The sequence below is a fragment of the Boleophthalmus pectinirostris genome, unplaced genomic scaffold (assembly GCF_026225935.1).
Source record: "Boleophthalmus pectinirostris isolate CB_2022bp ecotype Guang Dong unplaced genomic scaffold, ASM2622593v1 HiC_scaffold_2, whole genome shotgun sequence".
Lineage (NCBI taxonomy): Eukaryota > Metazoa > Chordata > Actinopteri > Gobiiformes > Gobiidae > Boleophthalmus > Boleophthalmus pectinirostris.
Window position 1 is genome coordinate 26,653,911 of NW_026571152.1, and position 20,870 is coordinate 26,674,780.

At 37.5% G+C, this 20,870-nt stretch overlaps 1 protein-coding gene across 1 annotated transcript in view; it reads right to left on the reverse strand.

Moving 5' to 3' along the window:
* necab2 (N-terminal EF-hand calcium binding protein 2) overlaps window positions 1–20,870 on the reverse strand; it is a 148,185-nt gene that overhangs the window by 103,145 nt on the left and 24,170 nt on the right. Inside the window, exon 3 of the mRNA XM_020935321.2 lies at window positions 2,425–2,533. Coding sequence (XP_020790980.1) covers window positions 2,425–2,533 — 109 coding nt within the window. The remainder of the gene's footprint in view (window positions 1–2,424; window positions 2,534–20,870) is intronic.

Below are 20,870 nucleotides of genomic sequence, written 5' to 3' on the forward strand. Positions count from 1 at the left end.
CAGCACATTTTCAAGAACCTGAAGAAGCGCTCATTGTCCTGTTTAGGAGTTTGATGCTCAACTTCCCATCACTGTTTAATAATAATAATGTTTATATAGGACATTTACTGGCAGGGTTAAGTCAAATCAAGTCAATTATTACGATCAAAACTCAATGTTGTTTTTCCTGGTATCCATTGATCTCCACTTCTAAATCTTAATAGCTTTTCCCAAACTAGAAAAACATAAAACAAATGGCATGGAAAATATATTTTAGGGCTCAGTATTTATTGTCGGTTATTTTCTTTGCAATGGTGAGAAGATTTTTTGCCATTTTTATATAATAATGTAAGATTTGAGCAGCAGAGGGTAGAATGAATAACTGCTATGACTAATTATCCATTCATTCAGATATTTACTTGTTGCAGCTCAGGTTTTTTAAATGGTCATATATTATACAAAATAGACTTTTGTGAGCTATAGGCCATGTTTTTGATGAGGTAACAGATGAGGTTATATTTATACCCCATCAAAAACATCTGTATTATCTCTGTTTGTCTGTATTTTTAGTCTGTCTACGTCTCCAAGGTTCAAAATGCTCTGTTCCACCTTAGATGGGACAAGGCGATAGTTTCCAAGTTAACAGCAACTTTTACCTAGTTTAGTAGAGATTGGCAATTCCAGGGCTGAAATCATCCAAATGATTCTAGTGAATGTGTATAGAGTTTAAAAATACAGTGGAGCACTTCCTTTTTAACCACTTTACATCACAAGGAATGTTTTCCTTTTAAGAGAAAAACCTCACTTGTGTGAATGAAACTTAACACAACTCTCTGTATGTTTTTGATGATGAAACACAGATCAGAAAATAGCGTAATATGGGACATTTAATGATGCCGTCTATTCAAACATTTCTTGATGGGATTTATCTTGCTTTGTGTTAGTGGCATGACGTATTTTCAATATTATCTTTCTATCTAGTATATTATTACATATTTATTTTTTTCTTAACATAAAACAGATGTCATGAAAAAATGGTGAAAAAATATATTTCAGTACTGGCTCATGATTATTGGGGTTGTTGGTGTCCACGTTATCTACTGAGGGCAGCCCAGACTGTTTGGCATTGAGATAAAATGATAAATAAATAAAAAATTATAAAGTTTTGAATTGGCCCTCACAAAACAACCCTTTAAAGTGTGTACACGAAAAGAGCCAGTTGCTTTTGTCTTGGAGTCGCTACTTCACATAAAGATCCCTGGTTTAGATGGAGCCTTCACAGCTGCAGTATAAATTGCATGCATTTTAAATAAGTGTGCACAAACTCTGTCAAATAATGGAGACGCATAGTAGCTCTCGAGGCTGTGAGCAGGAAAACAGCTGCTGCTCTTTTCCATAATCGATTCTGTGGATGTGATGAAGAACTAAAGCCGGCCAATATATCGCAATCAAAAAATCTTGTTGAACCTGGAGTTTAGGGCTTTACAAATGCATGGAGTTGTTTTAGTTTATTAGTATTTCATATGTTTCAGTCTTCTTTTAAATGTTAATGCACCAGGGATTGTTTACTATGTATACTTTGAAATAGGGCTGGGCGGTATGGCGATAAAAATTCTATTGTAATCAAATTCTTTTAACAATGTGCAATTTTGTTTTCAGAAATTCTCTCTTTACTGCAGTTACAGGCTTAAAGACAGACTTTTTTCCTCACCCACTCCTCCTACTGGTCAGCCTCTGTGATGACTTGAGCTCCAGGCAGGTAATATTCATATACAAAGTCTACATGGATCATAATAAAATCGTGATCTCATTTTAAAGGTCCTATATTACACAAAATTGAACTTTAAGCCATGTTAAAATGCTTTAACCTCTTCTAAAACATACCTGGAGTTGTATTTTGTTTCATTCTCACATGTTTGATTAATCCTGCATTATTAGTCTGCCTTCATCTTCAAAGCTCAAAATACTCTGTCCCACGTAGTGATGTAGTGGAAGTGTTCAAGATAAAAAGTTTTAACTTTTGTTTACTGGGGATTGATAATTCCAGGACTGAAAGTACTGGTATTTAAATGATTCTGGTGAAGGTGTGGAGCACTTCCTGTATTATCACATGACATCACAAGGTGGAACAGTTTGAAAGAAGAACTAAGCCTAAATATGCAGGGTTTGTATGAAACAAAACACAACCTGGTATGTTTTTGATGAGGAAGAAACATTATAACATAGATAGAAGATAGAGAATAGAAAATATGATTTTTGGCATAGCACCCTTCCCTACTTTAAAACATTTAAAAAATAATTACATGCTTTTCCAAGTTTGTACAGTCCTAACATATAATTGGAGTTAGTTCATGCAGTACAATGCAACGTCACGTGTTGCAGACAGTCCATATAATCTATAGTACAGAGAACTATATGTCTCCACTCCGCAGTGTGAGTGCTGACCTGGTGTTGTCCGAGTCGATGGTGTGAAACAGTTTCTCCAGCTCCTCCTCATTCAGCGTGCCGTCAGAGAAAAAGGCCTGGAACTCATCCAGAGACAGCTTCCCGTCATCTGCAAACACAAACACAATTTTACCAAATACTGAGATATAAACGATAACAGTCAGCATTTTCTTTTCAAACCATCAGACGGTCGAATCATTCTGTTCATTTCACTAGAAAATTGGAAAAGCACATTTAGATGATCACAAGTGTCACCATAAGTCAAGTTAATGTGTACTGTATTCACGATAAAAAGTGGCATTTTTTGTACTTATTTATTTCATCTGTACAACTCAACTTTTGTTTTCATCTTTTCCATGATTTACAGATAACAGTCAGTCTTATCAACATACTGTATGTTGTGTAATATTTGTATGGCTCATAGGAAGCATAACATTGAAATAGTGACATTTTATTGTATTTTACTGCTAATATTAATAATGAGCCAAGTTAATGTTGTAATGTAATGTGTATTTTTAGTGTGTGTTCACCTGCCCAAAAACTGCAGATGGCAAGTAGCAGTGGCTAAATCTGGTACACATCAACTTTTCTTTTTTAAGACCTAAAAAAATACCTAAACTAAACTCAAGACATTCTGAGATTATAACATTTTCCAGGATACAAAGTGCAGCATGTTGATGGATAACTTCAATTCCTGATTATTATTTTTTTATTTTTTTAAATCATGAGCTGTAATAAATAATAAATAAACAGCAAAATGAAACACTTTAGTACTTAGTTTGTATCTGTAATGAGTCATAGAAGTTACAGCTCAAATCTTATCAAACCAAAAAATAACCATAAATTTCCCAATAGTGCAAAGAAAAAGTATACAGGATAAATAATGACCTAAAAAAATTGTTCCAGGTTTCATATACTGAACAATAAGTCAAGGCCTAATTGTGACAGCGTGACATTTGCCTGAAATGTTCCACAGTATGGCATTACACTATTTTCATCAGACCTTTGGGGCATATTACATACAGTAAGAATGCACATTTTCCTATTTGTTTTTGAGCAATAAAAGCACTTGAGTAACTGTCAGACAGGTTTGGTAAAAGCTATATTGTGGAGCTTTCCAGGTAAAACAGTAGCATCTCCAGGGAGACGTGCAGCAGGCAGATCCTTCTCTAGAAAAGTTACATAGCGCACCTTTAATACAGTATATGTAGTAATGCTGTTATGCAGAGATTCTAATATTTTGCAGAACCAGTCAAGCCGTTTCTCTTGAGTTTTTTGGCCTAATATAGATCACACAGGCCTAGATAGTACTACAACATGCTGTCCTCATTTTGTAGTAGTATCCTCTTTACACACGTGTCTAAAATGTACTCAGATGCTCAGTGTGATCAGAGCTTCCGAGTCCGTGTGAAATCGATGCTCAGACTGGCACCGACCTGCAGCTGGACCCTGCCGTCTCCGCCTCCGTCTCTCACTCTCTGGAAGTGCACACCACGCACAATATATTACACAAACACAAAGAGGCTGTGAGCTTCTTACATTTTTTGAGGCAGTTGAGACACAATACTTTCTTTAGCATTGTATTCTATAACAGTACAGGGTCAAATGTTTACTGGTATTGGACATCAGCACCAATAGTTACAGACTTAAAACAAAAACAAAAAAAACTTGAGAGATAAGTAACAGCTACATAGCACATTTGGATCAGTTTTGTCTTACTTTATTTTTTTAAGGAAATAAATGCTGTTTTTAACAATAGTATCAAAATCTGGAACTGAAAAAGCTGGATCAGTGCATCCCTAGTTTAAAAATGTTTAAGCTGTACTTGCATTACATAAGTATCGTATTTTACGGGCTATTAGGCGCTCTGGATTATAAGACGCACTATCATTAAATGGTCTATTTTCGAACTTTTTTCACAAATAAATCGCACTGGACTTCGAAACACAACAGTTCGATGGGTCAGTGGGACTTTGTTTGGCGCGTTCACGGTGACTCTCGGCTTTGTTCAGTTGTGGCGTGTAGGGAGGGTGCTGTCTGGGACCGCTGGATTGTTGTCGTGTTCGCAGTGACTCAGTTGTTCAGTTGTGGCTCAGAAAGGCACATTGGACTCGCTTTTTCCGTTCGTTCCTCCGTTCCGTTCCTCGTCTGTGTGGAGTGATGAGTGTGGCTGCGGGTGTGTTTCGCTGCGCGGTTGCTGTCTGCTCCGTGCGTGTTTGCGTGTTCTGCGGGTGGTGCGGCTTTGTAGTTTACTGAAGTCGTGCTGGGACACCCGAGTGGATTTGTGTATGGGGCGCTCTGGATTGTGGGGTGCGCGGTTGTTTTTTGATGGGGTTAGAGTCTTAAGAGCGCGTCTAATAGCCCGGAAAATACAGTAAAGTTACTAAAATGCCCCAAATCTCAAAATAATTTGAACTGGACCAATGGAATACTTTGAAAAATTATAAACACACAGGCTCCTAAGTCTTTTGTACTTGACTACACTCGGCCTGTTGCTGTTTCCATTACTCTGCTGCATCTGATGCTATATCCATCCAGAATGCCTACAGCAAATAGTAAGTGAGTAATCTTTATTTATATAGCACTTTTCACAGGCATATAGTCACAGCTTCACAGTAAAATTGTCATCAAAAGAAGTGTGCAGCAAAAACACAGTCACTAACAATAAGGTTAAAATATTTACTCAAAGAAGTAAGTCTTTAGGTGTTTTTTAAAGACACCCACAGAGTCCAAAGAACAAAGGGAGAGAGGGAGTGTGTTCCAGAGTCGAGGGGTGTCAACTTTAAAGAAGCAGTCTCCTCCAGTTTTAACACATGTAGGAGGGACCATCAGCGGGTTCTGCTCTGAAGATTTGGTCAGATCTGTACGAGAGCCGGTCCATGTAGATCCCGAAAGGTCAAAACAAGATTTTTAAAGTGGACACGGTGCAAAACAGGGAACCAGTGAAGCCCTTTTAGAACAGGTGCCCTCCTTTTTGTTACTACAGCTCTCTCTTCTCAAGGTAAAGAGACTATTGCAGTAGTCTAACCACAAGGAAATAAAAGCATGGAGTATCTTCTCTAGTTCTTCTTTTCCACAGAAATCCACAGATTAAGCACTTTGACCAAACATTAACCACCAATAGGTCTGTCATGATAACTTGATCAATATATGAAATATATTTCTGGGGTCAATATTTATCATGTGTACTTTTTCCACATCTGGGAATTTTTTTGTTATTTTTGGGCAATATGACAAGAGCCATAACTTCTATGACTCATTATAGATGTAAAATAAGTGTGTTTCATTCTGCTGTTTATTTATTGCAGCTCATGATTTTTTAACAGTAGTTGTCATAGTTTTTATTACCTGACCTGCCAGAACCACATGCTTTGACAAAACTTTACAAAGACAAGTGGAATTGGAGCCGTATCCTGTCTCACTGATTTCACTGTGCATGATTGAAAGATGGATTAAACAATAAGAGAGGCGCATACTCTGTTCACGTCAAACATTTAAGGAATTGGTGCAACAAATTAGTGTCTCCATTTTGAACAGAGGTTTTTCACGCTCTATGGTCTGGTCCCAGTCCCTTCTGAATTTGAATAGAATCTAGAAGGGACTGGCTGGTCAGGCAATAAATGTGTTATCGTGCACCAGCAGTCCATTTAGAAGCTGCTTAGCCTGGTTAGAACCCTGGCCTGACTGGAACTGTAATAATGTACCAGTAAAGCAGGGACAATGATTACGCTCCAAAGGGGTAGTAGAGTGCTTAGTAGAGTAGAAGAAGAAAAGAGCTGGTGGAAACAGGGCCATGCTGTCTGAAACCATCAATGTTTCATATGAAGTGCACCACATCCATTGAGAAGCAAAGGGGGCTCCTGTCTTTAATGTAGGCTTTTGCTGTTATGCTTGAGTGTCTGCCTCACCACATGATGCAGAGCTACATATAAAATATTAATCCCACTGCCCTCAAACTCTTTGTCCTTGAGTGTGGCAGGCTGCAGCAGGGTGAGGGATAGAGCTGCAGAGAGAGCCTGGAAACTACTGACAAATGAACAGAATGCAGGCTACACCCAAAACCATGTACTCCTCTGAGGGCATCTCTGTTCAGGGACAATAGTTACCTGGCCAGCCAAAACCACACACTTTGACAAAACCTTACAAAGAGTGGTGGATCTGGAGCTGTATCCTGTCTCCATTATTTCAGAGGGAGTGACTGACAGGCATATCAGAAAGATGCATAGTCTGTTCACGTCAAAAGAAAAGAAAACATGACTGCTAACACGTAAAAAAGCAACATAAAGGACTGAAAAACAGTGTGGATTTTTTCAGAGTTCACCACCAAACAAAAATAAGTTATATATTTTGTTCTAAAGCCTCTGAGAATTTCGGAGAGGAGATGTCTTCCGCATTTTGGATTTTGGAGTTTGGATCAGCTCCAGTTTGGAGAGAGGTTTTTCACGCACTATTGTCCGCTTCCAGTCCATTCTGTATTCAAACAGAATGTAGAAGGGACTGGAGGTGCTACATCATTTTTCTAGTGGAGGGTCTGGCATCTGCTGTCTCCATGAAATTTTAACATTTTGCCCAGAATGTTCCACAGTATGACATTACACTTGTCTATTTTCATCACACCTTTTTGGGCATGTTACAAGTCAGACTGTAAGAATGGACGTGTTTCAAGGCGCTTTTGAACAATAAAAATACCTGAATAACTGGCAGACAGGTTAGTTCAAAGCTATATTGTGGTAGCCTGATTCATTAGACCTCGCAGCATTAGGATTTGTTCACTTGATGGTAGGCGGGTACTTTTTTTATTTAAATCACTACTATTTGGTCATGGCGTATGTAATGCTCTGCTAATGGGGCTAACTGGTATATTAAGCTTTTCCCAAATCCCTTAGGAAGAAGGACAATAACGTCTTTCCCCTTTATAAAATTCATCAAACATTCTCTTTGTTCTGGCTTTAAATCCTCGATCTCGGGAATTGTTGCCAACACAGAATGTATAGCTTTTTCTACATCCATCTCGATCGCTTTGTTTACTGTTGTGCTGTTCCACAAAAGGGGACCCAGTCATGGCTTCACAGCACTTTGCTGATTGGCCGGTCTACAACTTCAGGGGTTCTTCCACACTGTCTAGTGTATTCCGATTCCTGACCTAGTCACTGGAGAGAAATGAAATTGAGCAGAGGCACTAGGTGGCGCCAGCCTGGCTAATATTGTGGAGCATTCCAGATAAAACAGTAGCATCTCCATGGAGACAAGCAGCAGGCAGATCCTTCACTAGAAATGTTACATAGTGCAGTAATAATGTTATGTAGAAATTCTAATATTGAGTTGTTTCTGTTGAGATTTATTTGGCCTAATATAGTTCACGAAATCAAAGTGGCAATCAAACAGGCCGATCAAAGTTGAAAATCACAGTTCTTTGACAAGTTGTATTTCTTCTCTGCAACAGTCTTGACCGCCCCGCTTCTCTGCTGAGCCCTCATTCTCACACGCTGATGCCACTGGTCCATGTTGATTTCATCATGTAGTCTCTCTGCTCTGTCTCTACAATGTTATTTTCCCTAGGCTTAACCTTTTCACAATGGGAGGCAAGTTTTCCCACTGCATAAAAATACGCAGGTCTCGTCAACTGTTTAAGATGACCCTATTAATATTACAGTATGATAGTATTATAGTATTAGTGCATGAGAAAAGGAACACAGAACTACACAAGAATATAGTTATTGCTTTGTGTTAATATTGTGCATAAAATCCTAAGCCTGGAATGTCCAGAATGATCTGATATTGGTACTGGATATCGGTGCCGATCCTGAAAAATGTACTGGATCAGATATCAACTTCCAAGTATCGGTTCAGTTGATATCCTTGTTGGACATATAAATTGATGTAACATGACCCACAAAATCAAATAATGTTTGAAAATGTATTTATACAAAGTTGTTCTGTAAGCACTTAAGAGATAAATAATAGCTAAATAACACATTTGGATCAGTTTTGTCTTATTTTATTTTAATTTTAAGGAAATAAATGCTGTTTTCAGTCTCTGCACTGGCAGCGGTTGATATCAGATATTGGTAGATTGCTATAGTATCAAAATCGGTATCAGAACTGAAAAAGCTGGATCGGTGCATCCCTGGATCTCTGTATTTTCTAAGCAGAGGGATATCAGTCTTGTTGTCATCACTCTCTCTGTCGCGCCTCGAGCTACATTCAGACAGTTCTGTACAATCAGATTCATTTATTTTAGTGAAGCATGTGAAACAAATGAGCTTATGGCACTTCTATGTATAATGTTGAAAAAAAATCAAACACAACTCACATTTAGAGTTTAATATTCCACTCATTCAGTCCCTTGCATTCCCTTTCCTATTTTTCTTTATTTTTTCCTCGTAAGCAGCCATATTTGTTTTGATAAGGACAGATCATGATTGACTAAGTGACTAATCCAATCTGTCAATTACACATTATACATTAATTAGGAGACCAGACTTACATTTTTATAAAGTATTGGAGAAGGGTGTATAGTGAATTCTGGATCCTAGGAAACAAAAACCTGTCCATCACTGACTGGAACTTTGATCAATTGTTACTTTGAGGTATTTTGACATTTTATTTGATCCATTTCTTGCTAGGGCTGGGTATCATTAAGAAGTTGCAGATACGATACATACTTCCATACATAGGCCATGATACATATCTCGATACAATGCACTTTGGATTTAATATGATATATTTCAAAACGATCCAATACTGTTCAATAAAAAATAATGGCTAAATCACGCCTGTCTATGTTAAACCACTTCTTATGCAAAGTTAATATGAAACACAACCATTTTAATCAAAACTGTAGCACAGTAACAAAATAATTTAGTAAAATATATCAAAAAATACTCGTGGTGATATATCTATACAACAGCCCACAATATCAATACTGTATCATCGCATTAAACGATACAATATATCGATATTTCCATATTTTTGCTCACCCCTATTTCTGACAGCAAAAGAACACAACAGATTTTAATGGAGCACTGACCCAATTAACCATGTAACACCCAGAGTGGAACAACCAGCAACACATGGACGCAGAGCTAACCCAGTTTCAGAGACACGTAGCCCAAATGAAGTCCACCTCTCTCTATGGGCCTTGGCATGCATAGTGTATGAAGCCTGCTGCATGTGAGCGATGTAACGTGCCTCTCCCTTGTTCCTCGTGTGGAAAATCGTCTTTGTGCCTTGTTGCATAATGGTCCCCTACTCGAAAGCAACCATGAAGCATTTTAACTGCTTCCCGTTATCTGAGTCCAGAGCCCACCAGCTCCCTGTGCACCCCATTAGAGTGTACAGTATATTCACAACGAGAGAAGCCACAAGCATTGTGATAGAACAGACCTCAGCAGTCTCATCGTACCTTTAAGTCCTAATAGAGATATTTCATAACTCCAACCACTGCTATTTGCCCAAGGTAACTCGAAATTACACTGTTCTTTAGAGTCAACTGTAATCTATAAAAGAGCCGTCTAAGGAACTGATATGAATAGTGCTGGGACAAGGCTGCAGGCTTGGTGGCTCACTAAGCTTTGAAAAGTGTATTGTAACACAGTGTGGATAGAGTCAACGAAGAATAAGAGAAAGAGAGAGAGAGATACTTTATTGGTCCTGAGGGAAATTCAAGTTTTGCTGCAGCAACATTTACACTGCGCTTCTCAGACGCCTTTATGTCTCAGTCAAAGGTCTCCGTGCAGTTTAACAGGAGGACTGGTCAGGGAGAGTAACGGGAAAACAAAAAGTCACACAATGCAATAGGCCCTTGTGTTCGTTCTCTCAAAGCATTTCCTCTGAAGATCTTCTGCCACATAAGGTGTTAAAAGCCTATGGCATCTCAAATGTCCATAGCTAGCTCCTGAGTTAGCCTCTTGCACAAGTTCCTTACTTGTGTCCTTTGAACTGCACATGCTGCACTTTTTTGTTGGTTAAAATTCTATTGAGCTCAAAACACAAAAAATTTCAAAAACAAAAAGTTTCAAAAGCTGCTCAGTGTGTGAGCCAGGTAGTCCAAATTAAGTCCATGGCTTTAACAAATAGTAGAAAAGCTGAGAAAATACAGCATAGTGCACTTACAAAGGTTAGCACAGTACATTGATGTCGTCACGATACAAAAGATTCAACATTGAACTAAAGGAAAAGCTGAATCATCAAAACCAAATTTAATACCAAACATTTTTTAGACAACACAATGTAATATTCAATTCCAAACAATATTAGATCTTGTGGTCATACTAGTTCAGATAGTATCAAATAGTACATTTTAACCACCTTAATATATCTACACTTATTTCTGAAGTGCTCTAAGAAATCAATAGCCGTGCAGTCAAATACAGAAGACTCCAGTGGCACAACCAAGAGCAATCAATAGCAAGCTTCCAGTTTCATGAGATCCACAGTTTAAACACACTTACATTTATGTAGAACTGTCAAAAAGAATCGATACCCAGACACTAATTGATATTAAAACTAGAATCAAAACTAGCAAGTAGATAGACATTTACACGTCTTTCTTGATACAGACACGTGACAACACTGACAAAACAAAAACACTTCGGTATCAAGTATTGATCCTTTTCCTTTGTGATGAAATTGAGTTTGAAATCTTAACACCGTGCCAGCACAACATGTAAGACTTGCAGATACTTTGTAAAAGTGGAGAAAACAATGATGAGTGAGCCTCCTCTAATGTGAGAGGCATAATGACTAAATGAAGTCAAAGCTGATTCAGTGGCAGAGAAAGTGACGGCACAAGTTTTAATTGGATTGGACCTTGACAATGTTGTTCTGAGTGAATAGACGCTGCTGAGTGGTTTGTGAAATATTTTCTTTTCCACTTCAACAGTCTCATTGTACAAGCCAGCTGTCATTGATATCTGTGTATGTGCATTTTAACTCAACCAACAACTGTGTTTTATAAATAAGAGATACTTTTACACAAAGAGATACAAATAAACATTGTACATACTTGTACACAGAAGTGGACATTACTTGAGATGAGACCAAAGCCTGAGACTTCACTTGACCTGGTGGATTAAAGCATATCATCAAAGAGTCTGAATTAATTTTGCATATTTTAATCTAGCTGCAGAATTTCATTAGTAACACTGAAATGAAAAGGTAAAATGAATACTCAAAATGTGGTCAGAATAATATTATTTAAAGATCACATTAAAAAAGAGCAATAAACCAACCGTCAACAGTGAAGGGTGAGCGTCTGTATCCAGGGAGAACTTTAGTTTACCAAAATTGTGACATGTGAGTTTTTTTGCTATTTCTGATCATCCACATCATGCAACAATCTATTTGAGTCAGAGGTGGGACCAAGTAATTGTTTTGCAAGTCTCAAGTAAGTCTCGGACCTCAAGTCCGAGTCAAGTCCCACGTCAAAGAGAAGCAAGTCCAAGTCGATTCTCGAGTCACTGGCCTATAAGTCCAAGTCAAGTCCAAGTCATCTGCTTTGAGCTTCAGGTCATTTCAAGTCTTTAAACCAAAAAAGTACGAGATTTTTGCAATTTATATGACTTTTAACTAAATTGTACGTAAAAAGTCATGGAATATGAATATTTATATAAGAGTTGTAGAAATGTGATTTTTTTTCCTTTTTAAATGTCTTGACAAGAGTGTCAATTATTACGGTCAGAATAGAAAGAATTAAGATTATAAGTGCTTAATAACAGTTATTTTATCATGTAGTCTGCACTGAAATAGAAGGACCGCGTTCTATGAAGTTCCCTCTGTTTTACTGTTTGTACTGTATAATACTGTAGTACATTTGAGGATACCATCTCACAGTATTTCAGTTACATCCAAAGTATCAAAGAGAAGTGGGAGGGACATGTTCCAGTTTGTTCCTGTAAAATTAAGCACCTCACGTATCGACTGTAAAGAGAAAAGTATTTTCTAAAAACATACATTTTTTTAGGAGAAGCATCAAATCTTCCCAAGTCACAGGGCTCAATTCCAAATCAAGTACCAAGTCAATGACCTTCAAGTCCAAGTCAAGTCCCAAGTCTTTGTCTATTTTATCAAGTCAAGTCTCAAGTCTCCTAAAAACAGTGACTCAAGTCGGACTCGAGTCCAAGTCACGACTTGCAAGTCCCTACCTCTGATCTGAGTAATTATCTACAAATGATACACTAACTAATAGTTGCAGTAATTTAATCAACAGAAACAGTATTCGATGGGTCACATATACGTAAGGCACTAAACCACTAAACTAAACTATCTGCTGTAGAAATGAAGTGCTAAGTGCTAACTAAGCACTGGACAAGAGGTTGGTGGGGATACTCTACGCTCTATCGATGCCATTGCCAGTAAATGTTGCCGTTGGACAGTGTAAGAAATACTGAGGAAGGAAGGAAGTTTCTAAAACATCATTAAATCAATAAAATTACCTCCATATTTTGCTGCGTATCTTTGTAATGGAATAGCTGGCAGGATATCTTAAAATAAGGTCTCAACTTTGAGCGGATGTAGAAATAGTAAAGTAAAATTCCGGTTAAAATGAAATAAAAACATGTAGGCCACCCATGAAGTCACCTGGTGGAATAAATTACATACAATTTTCACAAAGTAGTTCTAAATGTGTCTCTCCAAGCCCGTAAAATTGGTCCCACTTTGAAATAATTCAGTCACTTAATTTCATAGTGATACTTTGTGGATGCCAAGAACAGAAGTCCTCTTTGCTTTAGCTCTCTGTACCACCGCAGGGCTAAAGCAGCAGCTAACCCACTGTGCTAACCACTGTATTCGGCCCATTTTCACAGCAGAATAAAGAGGAGCAATTAGCAGGCCTTGGTCGAGCTGAGCGGTGCCCGTGCAGCCCCCTGTGGAGAGGAGACTGCTGACAGCTCTGTCCCTCTGTCGCTTCAGCGGACTCCACTTTTATTATGTCTTCTGCTACTAAAGAAACTCCACCCTGTTTGGGATATCACTTTCTAAGAGGGCTTGTTGTCATAGTAACGAGATAAGGGGAAAGAGCCTCAATTATATCTATATCTCTGTATTTATATCTATTAGGGATGGGCAGGATTTGTCGATTAATTGATAATTGATCATTAAGAATTTAATCTATCACATTTTTAATCGACAAACCAAATGTAGGTTGGCATGCGTAAGGAGACGAGGCTGCGTCTGACAGCGCAAACACTGAAGTTGAGTATACCACTCAGTGACAAACACTTTTCAGTCTTTTCTTCACAACAGTAGCCAAAATAAATAAAGTGATCAACATAAAGTGAGTGAAATGTTAAATAAAGAGCTGCACTAAATCTTCACACGTATGATCTCTGAAAATATGAACCATCTCCAACACAATATACACACAGAACAGACTCGCCATCGGCTTCATCAACATCCCTCTCAGTTGTGTCCTTTAGTCCGACAGAACCTGACCGCATCAGCCCACAAGGACAGAGCTGTTTTTATTTTTCAGCACTTAGTTTATGCAAATGAGCCATGCAGTTTTAAGTTTAGTTTCTGTAAAACATAAACAAATGTACGCAAAGCTGGAGTAAACACATTATAATCTCAAACAGGGCTGATGTGGCTCTATAGTGGTTGGTTTATATGTTGTAAAGTTGAGTTGATTTATGCAGATGAGTAATAGTACTAATAATGGTGATAATTTAAATATAAAAACATTAATGATTAATCGAAAATTGATTGTTAATTCTCCTGACGATTGATTAAGATAATTTAATCGAATGCCCATCCCTAATATCTATATCTATATATCTATCTACAGTATAACGATATCCTCCAACTATTTACAAAAATACAATCAGAGGAGGGGACATTTTTCTTTTACATCAATGGATAAAATCTTGAAGCAGAACTAAAAGACCCCCATTTTGAGTAATGTTCTGGCCGTTATCATTGGCATACAACTCTCTCTGTAAATAAATAAAAAGTGTAAGATAGAAACAGAAAAGGTAAGAAAGAAGGAGACAGTTTTAAAATATAGTTAAAAGATCCCCTGAGTAAGCAAAGTTCAGAAGAGCCAAAGCTAGGATGTCACTCAGTTTGACAGAAGAAAGGTCCTTTGATTAGATTTGGGATTTAAGCCACTGAGTTCACAATTTTGGTTTCCCATTTTTTTATTTATTTAATTTTATAGTTTTACTCTCATTGTACCACTGCTTTTTGGTATTACAGCTTCTCAAAAAGAGTTACTCGGCAAAGTTTTATTTATATAAGACAAAAGTAAAATATGATTAAAAAAAAAATCTCACCAGATAATTTTCCTCAACTGTGCACAATCTTGTGGAAATTTTGTCCCATTCCTAACAATTATTATACTACATTTATAAGCCTGTCTATAACCTTTACAGCACTGATATATGTTTCTCTTAAAACCTCTACCTAAATGATAAATGAGGAGCAGAAGTCACTCTAACAGAGCTGTCTTCTCTGTCCCTTTTCTTTATCCATCACTCCAGAACCATCTGCACATGCTCATCGAATCATCTCCAATACATCCACATCCACAAACGGTCCACTTAATGCCTGTATTTAAGCCATCTGTTTAGATAAGACTTCATCTGTCTTCTACCTGAGAAAAGAAGCACATTATTCAGGTATTGAATCACTATTGATTTGTGCCTTGGTGGTTTTAGTTTGACATTTGCCAAAAACACATCTTCTCTCATTCATACAGAGGTTAGGGCTTTTAGGCTCATCTATGTGATCAGCACTGAGATGTTTTCTGAGATGAGATAGCTGGACTAAAACTATTCTAAATGTCACTACAAAAGGTTCTCTGTACAAAGATCTTCCATCATTTCCTCATCTCGTAAATCTCGGTGATATTCTCATATACCACAAAAAATATTGATCCTGTTACTTTCACTTTGCCCCTGAATTTGTAAAAATGTACTGCTTTAAACTAGAGATTGAGCATATATTCACAGAGGATACTGATACTGATTATTTAGAAACCAGAGGAACATATGGACAATATTTCTCTGCTGATATTTTTGGGCCAATATGAACTCATCTACATCCTTGTTTTACTACAAACTGTGTAGAAAGCAGCGTAGTCACTTTTTGCAGTACCCTCTTTAGACTAAAGTGTTCAAATAAAACTTTATGCGTATATTTTTTCATGCATATTTAGGAAGCTGGTTGGGCCAAACAAAATATCAGCCTGTGCTGGAGATTTGAGGCTGACAGAGATACACTAAAATTGCAAATGCGGGCCTGATATACTGGCCAACCAATATGTCACGTCTATCTTTACTAAGATAATATAAACATCCTATATTATGCAAAACTGACTGGTGAGTTTTAAGCCATGTTGTTTGAGTAATCCTGTATTATCAAGCTTTCTACATCTCCTCCAAAGTGCAAATTAACAGCTCCTTTCACCTTTTGTTTAGTTGAGATTGACAGTTCCAGGGCTGAAAGCATTCAAATGATTATAGTGAAAGTGGAGTTAAAAAAAAACAAAAAAAAAAACAAAACAGTGGAGCACTTCTTGTATTACCACATTAAATCACAAGGTGTTTTGAGAGAAGAACTGTCTAAATATGCAGGGTTTGTGTGTTAAACAAGTGTGAATGAAACTAAACACCACTCCGGGTATGACTGTGATGAGGAAACAACATTATGACATAGATCAGAAAAACGCGTACAAAGCCTTTAAACATTTATAGGCATGCGATGCGAAGATATGAAGTCAGTAAACGTGTCTGATTTGTCTCTCAAACCAGCATCACTGCATTTCAGACAGTGAACACTCAAATACCTTCAAAACACCAGGCAATGAAATGATGTAAGCTAATGTTGCCTTAGAGACAGTAATGTAAACGTGCATTAATATTTCATTAAATGTATGAGGTGTTCTTTCCCAACAGGTCACTGTGCAGCACAAGAGTCAAATAAACATTATACATGAAGTAGTGTGTCTTAATGAGCCAGTGACAGTTGTGTGTGTGGATTACCATCACTCTCTTTTATCTATTTTGTGTCTGAGCAGAGTGGAATGACATGTAATCACCATCCATCTGGAGCTAAATAATAATACTGTTATTAGACCTGTGTACAGTGTAGGGCCTTGTGTGTGCAGGCTTTTCTAATGATGAGTAATTTCAGATAATAGAGTTTTGTCCTAGCACATAATACATTCAGTTATCTGTCACACACACTGAGACAGCCTCTCGCTCTCCATCATGTTGGGAAGGCCACATTTGCACAAAGGTGTTTTATGGCTCCAGTTACACACATATGTTACTTTTACAGCAGTGATTCACTCAGAGGTGTCCCTTTGATGTGGCGAGATGGCGTTTAATGATGGATAATAGAACAGCAGTGCGTTAAATGAGGTCATCCCGCTCGTAGCGCCGGACTCTTTTGTTGGTAATGTTGTCACGCAGTATTCTTGTGGTTTGACAGTTTAACAGGCATGCTAAGAAGGCTGTCCACTGTGTGTTTATACTCTCTAACATACTCAATCTTCTTTGAACCTCTGAAAGGTATGTCATGGTCAAATGGGTGAATGGAAAACCAAGGCCAGGGCACATGAAAGGACCCATGGTCTAAAGACACATGAGACACTAGATGTGTAATATCTCCTCTATGTGCTGAACAGATTAGAATGTGAATCAGAGGGAATCATTCACCATTAAGTGTTTTTAAGGGCAGTAGATGATTTAAAGTTACTTTTAAACAATTGACTTTCATGACAACAGCAAGAAAAATTTGGCCCACTAAATATTGACATTTTCAGCAACTAAAAAGCACACTGACCAACATTCAGTCCAGACTTGCTACAGAAAATGTAGTTGTTGTAGCTGCAGTCAATATCAAAAGACATCTCACAACAGCACATAATTAAGAATGGTGAAAAACATCTTTGGCTCATGGAACAATAATTTCCATTTCAGTGTTTAATTCAAAGCAATAAAATAATTGCAGCATTGACTGAATTAGCCAAAAGCTGTGCTATGTCCTTATCAGATATGACAAATACAGACTTGAGCAGGGACAAAAATTTAATTGCATTTCTATGGGACTGAAGCCGTGCCCAGAGCGGTTGAAAACCAATGGGAGCGGATCATTGCAGATATGAGAAACAGCCGTGTCACTTTTGACCCATAAAGAAAGCTCAAAGTCACAATTCTCCACTGTAATTTGGAGACAGTGTAATCTGATGTGAACCTGCCCTGTGGCTCTCATCTGAGCCTTCATCTGTGCACAGCCAGTTCTGGTCATGTACAGAGTTGAACTAATACAACTGTAGTGTTAACGGAGCAAGGTGATTAAAGGGGCACTGGGTAACTTTTCTGGTGGAAAGTCTTACACCTGCTTGACTCCATGGATAGGTTTTTGCTTTGCCTGGGATGTTTTACAGTATGGCATTAAACTTACATGTAGGTAAAGCCATCAGGCAACCAAGTGATTCACCAGGTATTCTTTTTTATCAATAAAACACCTGGAACTGAATAAAAGCGAGATAGATAAGCTTATACATACTGTGGAGATATTTACATACTGGCAACAAGTATGTAGAGCAATTTCTAGAATTCTTAGCTGTCCCCCACCTCAGTTTTAAAACAGACTCTTTGTTATTTTGTTACATGAACACAAATGTATTGCAGAATACTCATGACAATGCAATGATTAAGTTAAGACTACAATATAGTTGTCCACCAAGTTCACATAAGCCAGTCCACAGCCAGAGCAGCATAATAAAAATAAAGCAGACATTATTAGAGAGACTTTGCTTTTAGGAGCAGCCTGGGCTCAGATTCAGACAAAACAGACACCACATAAGAAATACCACAGGACATGTTTCAAGAAGGCTATTGTGTAAAGTGGGCCAGAGCTTGGCACATGTCAGAGGGTAAAAATATATTTGAAAAACACTACACAAGAACAGCCCACTGGTCTGTAACCCAGAGAAGCAATACAAGGCAGCAGAGAAAATATTAATATGACAATGGCTGTTTCAGATAGAATAATACATAATTGAAAGACTAGAAAAAGGCGCTAAAAATAAAACAACCTGTGTGATAATCCAAGAATCTCTTAATTTTTGGCGATATTATCCATTCCTAACAAAAGGATCCAACTGCTTTATGAGACCATAGGCTAAACTCTGTCAAGACAATTAAGCCTCAGTGAAGCTGCTAGAAATATGTAAATGTGGACGAGATCTCACCATACAGAGTGCCCGTTCGTGCCTACATTTGTTCATTCTATATTTTAGTAAATCACTGTTATGGAGTCACAGAGAAACAGATGTTGAACAACATTTCAGCTGCAGCAGAAAATGTCATGCCTGTAAAGCACTCATTTGTGTCCACATGGAGCAGCTGTGAGCTCATCCATATCAAACATAAACCTGCTTCCTGTCCAATTTTATCTCTATGGGTTTTTGCTGAGTCGTGCTAAAATAAATAAATATTTAAAGACCAGGCAGTGAACAGGGAGCTGTGGGTGGATGTCACTGACAACATATAAAAAAGTACACAAATCAAATTAATACTTTAGTGGAGGACACTGCTGTGTTTAGAAAGAGAAATGTTTATGTCTAGGGTGACCAGACGTCCCTGTTTACCCGGGACAGACCAAGTTCTGAGCCCCGTGTCCCCTCTCCCAGTAGATTTATCTAAAACCAATGATTTGTTTTATACAAGAAATGTCAGGTGTCCCTATTTTTGACTAATTTGATACCCGTCAACAGTAAAAAGAGGCATAAACTGGCATTTGTTTAGGTAAAATATAGAAAAACTGCTTAAAAATGACCAAAGCATAAAGAAAATGTGACTATAACCGGGGCTGTCCCAGTTTTTTATTCTGAAAATCTGGTCACCCTATTATGTCCCAATGCTAACGCTAACTTTGAGGCATGATAAATATTAAAACATTGCCACAAACTGAAATATTCTACATATAAAAATCATTTTAATTAATTTTAATTGTAATATTTGGCTATTTTATGTTTTACTATTTTAACAAAAGTGACTGTCTATTGCCTTTAGGAAACAATAACTTGGCTTTAATGTATAAATCTAATAATTGTTATGTTTAGGGAGTGTGACAGACTTAAAGATACTAACAGAATTTATGAAATGTATAATATAATCAAAACTTCCAACTTCAACAATAGATATATAGATAGTTAGATATGTGTCTTTATTCAGTGGTAAAATGAGAGGAGCATTTGTTCCTGAGCTGAAAAATATCAGGATGGAGTAGAAGTATGTCTGTAACTTGAATGCTTGTGAAGAACTGCAAAACTGTGTCACGAGTGTAGTCAGGAGGGAGTCGTGCAGTTGGGGGAAGTGCAGAGGGGTCGAAGTTTGGTGTCATGGCAACAGCAAGCCCCACAGGATGGACCAGAGATGCTGTAACCATGGGCAACAGGTTAGACTCAAATGCCAACATCTAGAATACTGGTCCATATAGAGTTTTGCATTTGGGAGCAGGCAAATCCTCCACTCCCATATGCCCCGGTTTATTTGAAGTCGAGTAAACATGTTTACAGACGAGAAAGTTTTGGAGTAAAAGAGAAGGACATCAACTTTTAAAATTTCTGAAAAGCAAAACACACAACTAATCAACCCAATTTAGCAATGCCCCAATAACAGTGGTGGAAGGTGACAAAGTAAAAGTAGTGAAAAACTTCACTTCAGTAGAATTTTTAGGTATCTGTACTTTCTGTACATTTTACAGTGAGTACTACACTACATTTGAGATGTATATCTGTACTTTCTGCTCCACTGCATTTTTTAACTAGACTTAAAAGTAAAAGGGACTTTTCATATGATTTTAGGGGTTACTTTTACCATGTTTATGGTAACATCCAGACTGCGGGTTTACATTTAAGCTTTGGCTTTCAGCAAACAAAAATAAATACACAAAATTCATAAGAAAATTAAGAAAATGATTCATATTGATACTGCTGACCAAAATCTCTATTTTTTCAATATCACTAAATTTAACACTTTAATAAATCAACAACACAAACCTGTGTGAAATACTTTGTCTTTTTACTCTTAAAATATATTTATAAACAAGGACTTGAATACCTTTACATTTTTTCTGGTGGTGCTTTGTCTAGAATGTTCCACGGTAGAGATTATACCTGTCTATCTCAAGGGAGACTATAGACTATAGAAACTATAGGATACATTACAGGTCAGATCTGTGGAGAGGCAACCCTATTTACACAGAGAATTGTTGTACTTTAAGCAATAGAAACACCTGCAGTGAATAAATGCTAGATAGATGTGCTTAATGTCATACCATGGAACATTCCAGGAAAAGCAATAACATCTCCATGTAGACAAGGAGGTGACCCTCCACCAGAAAAGTTGCGCAATGCACCTTTAAATTTGTTCATGTGATACTTTGCAACATTTTTCCTCTGTAACTGTACTTTTACTTAAGTATCAAAA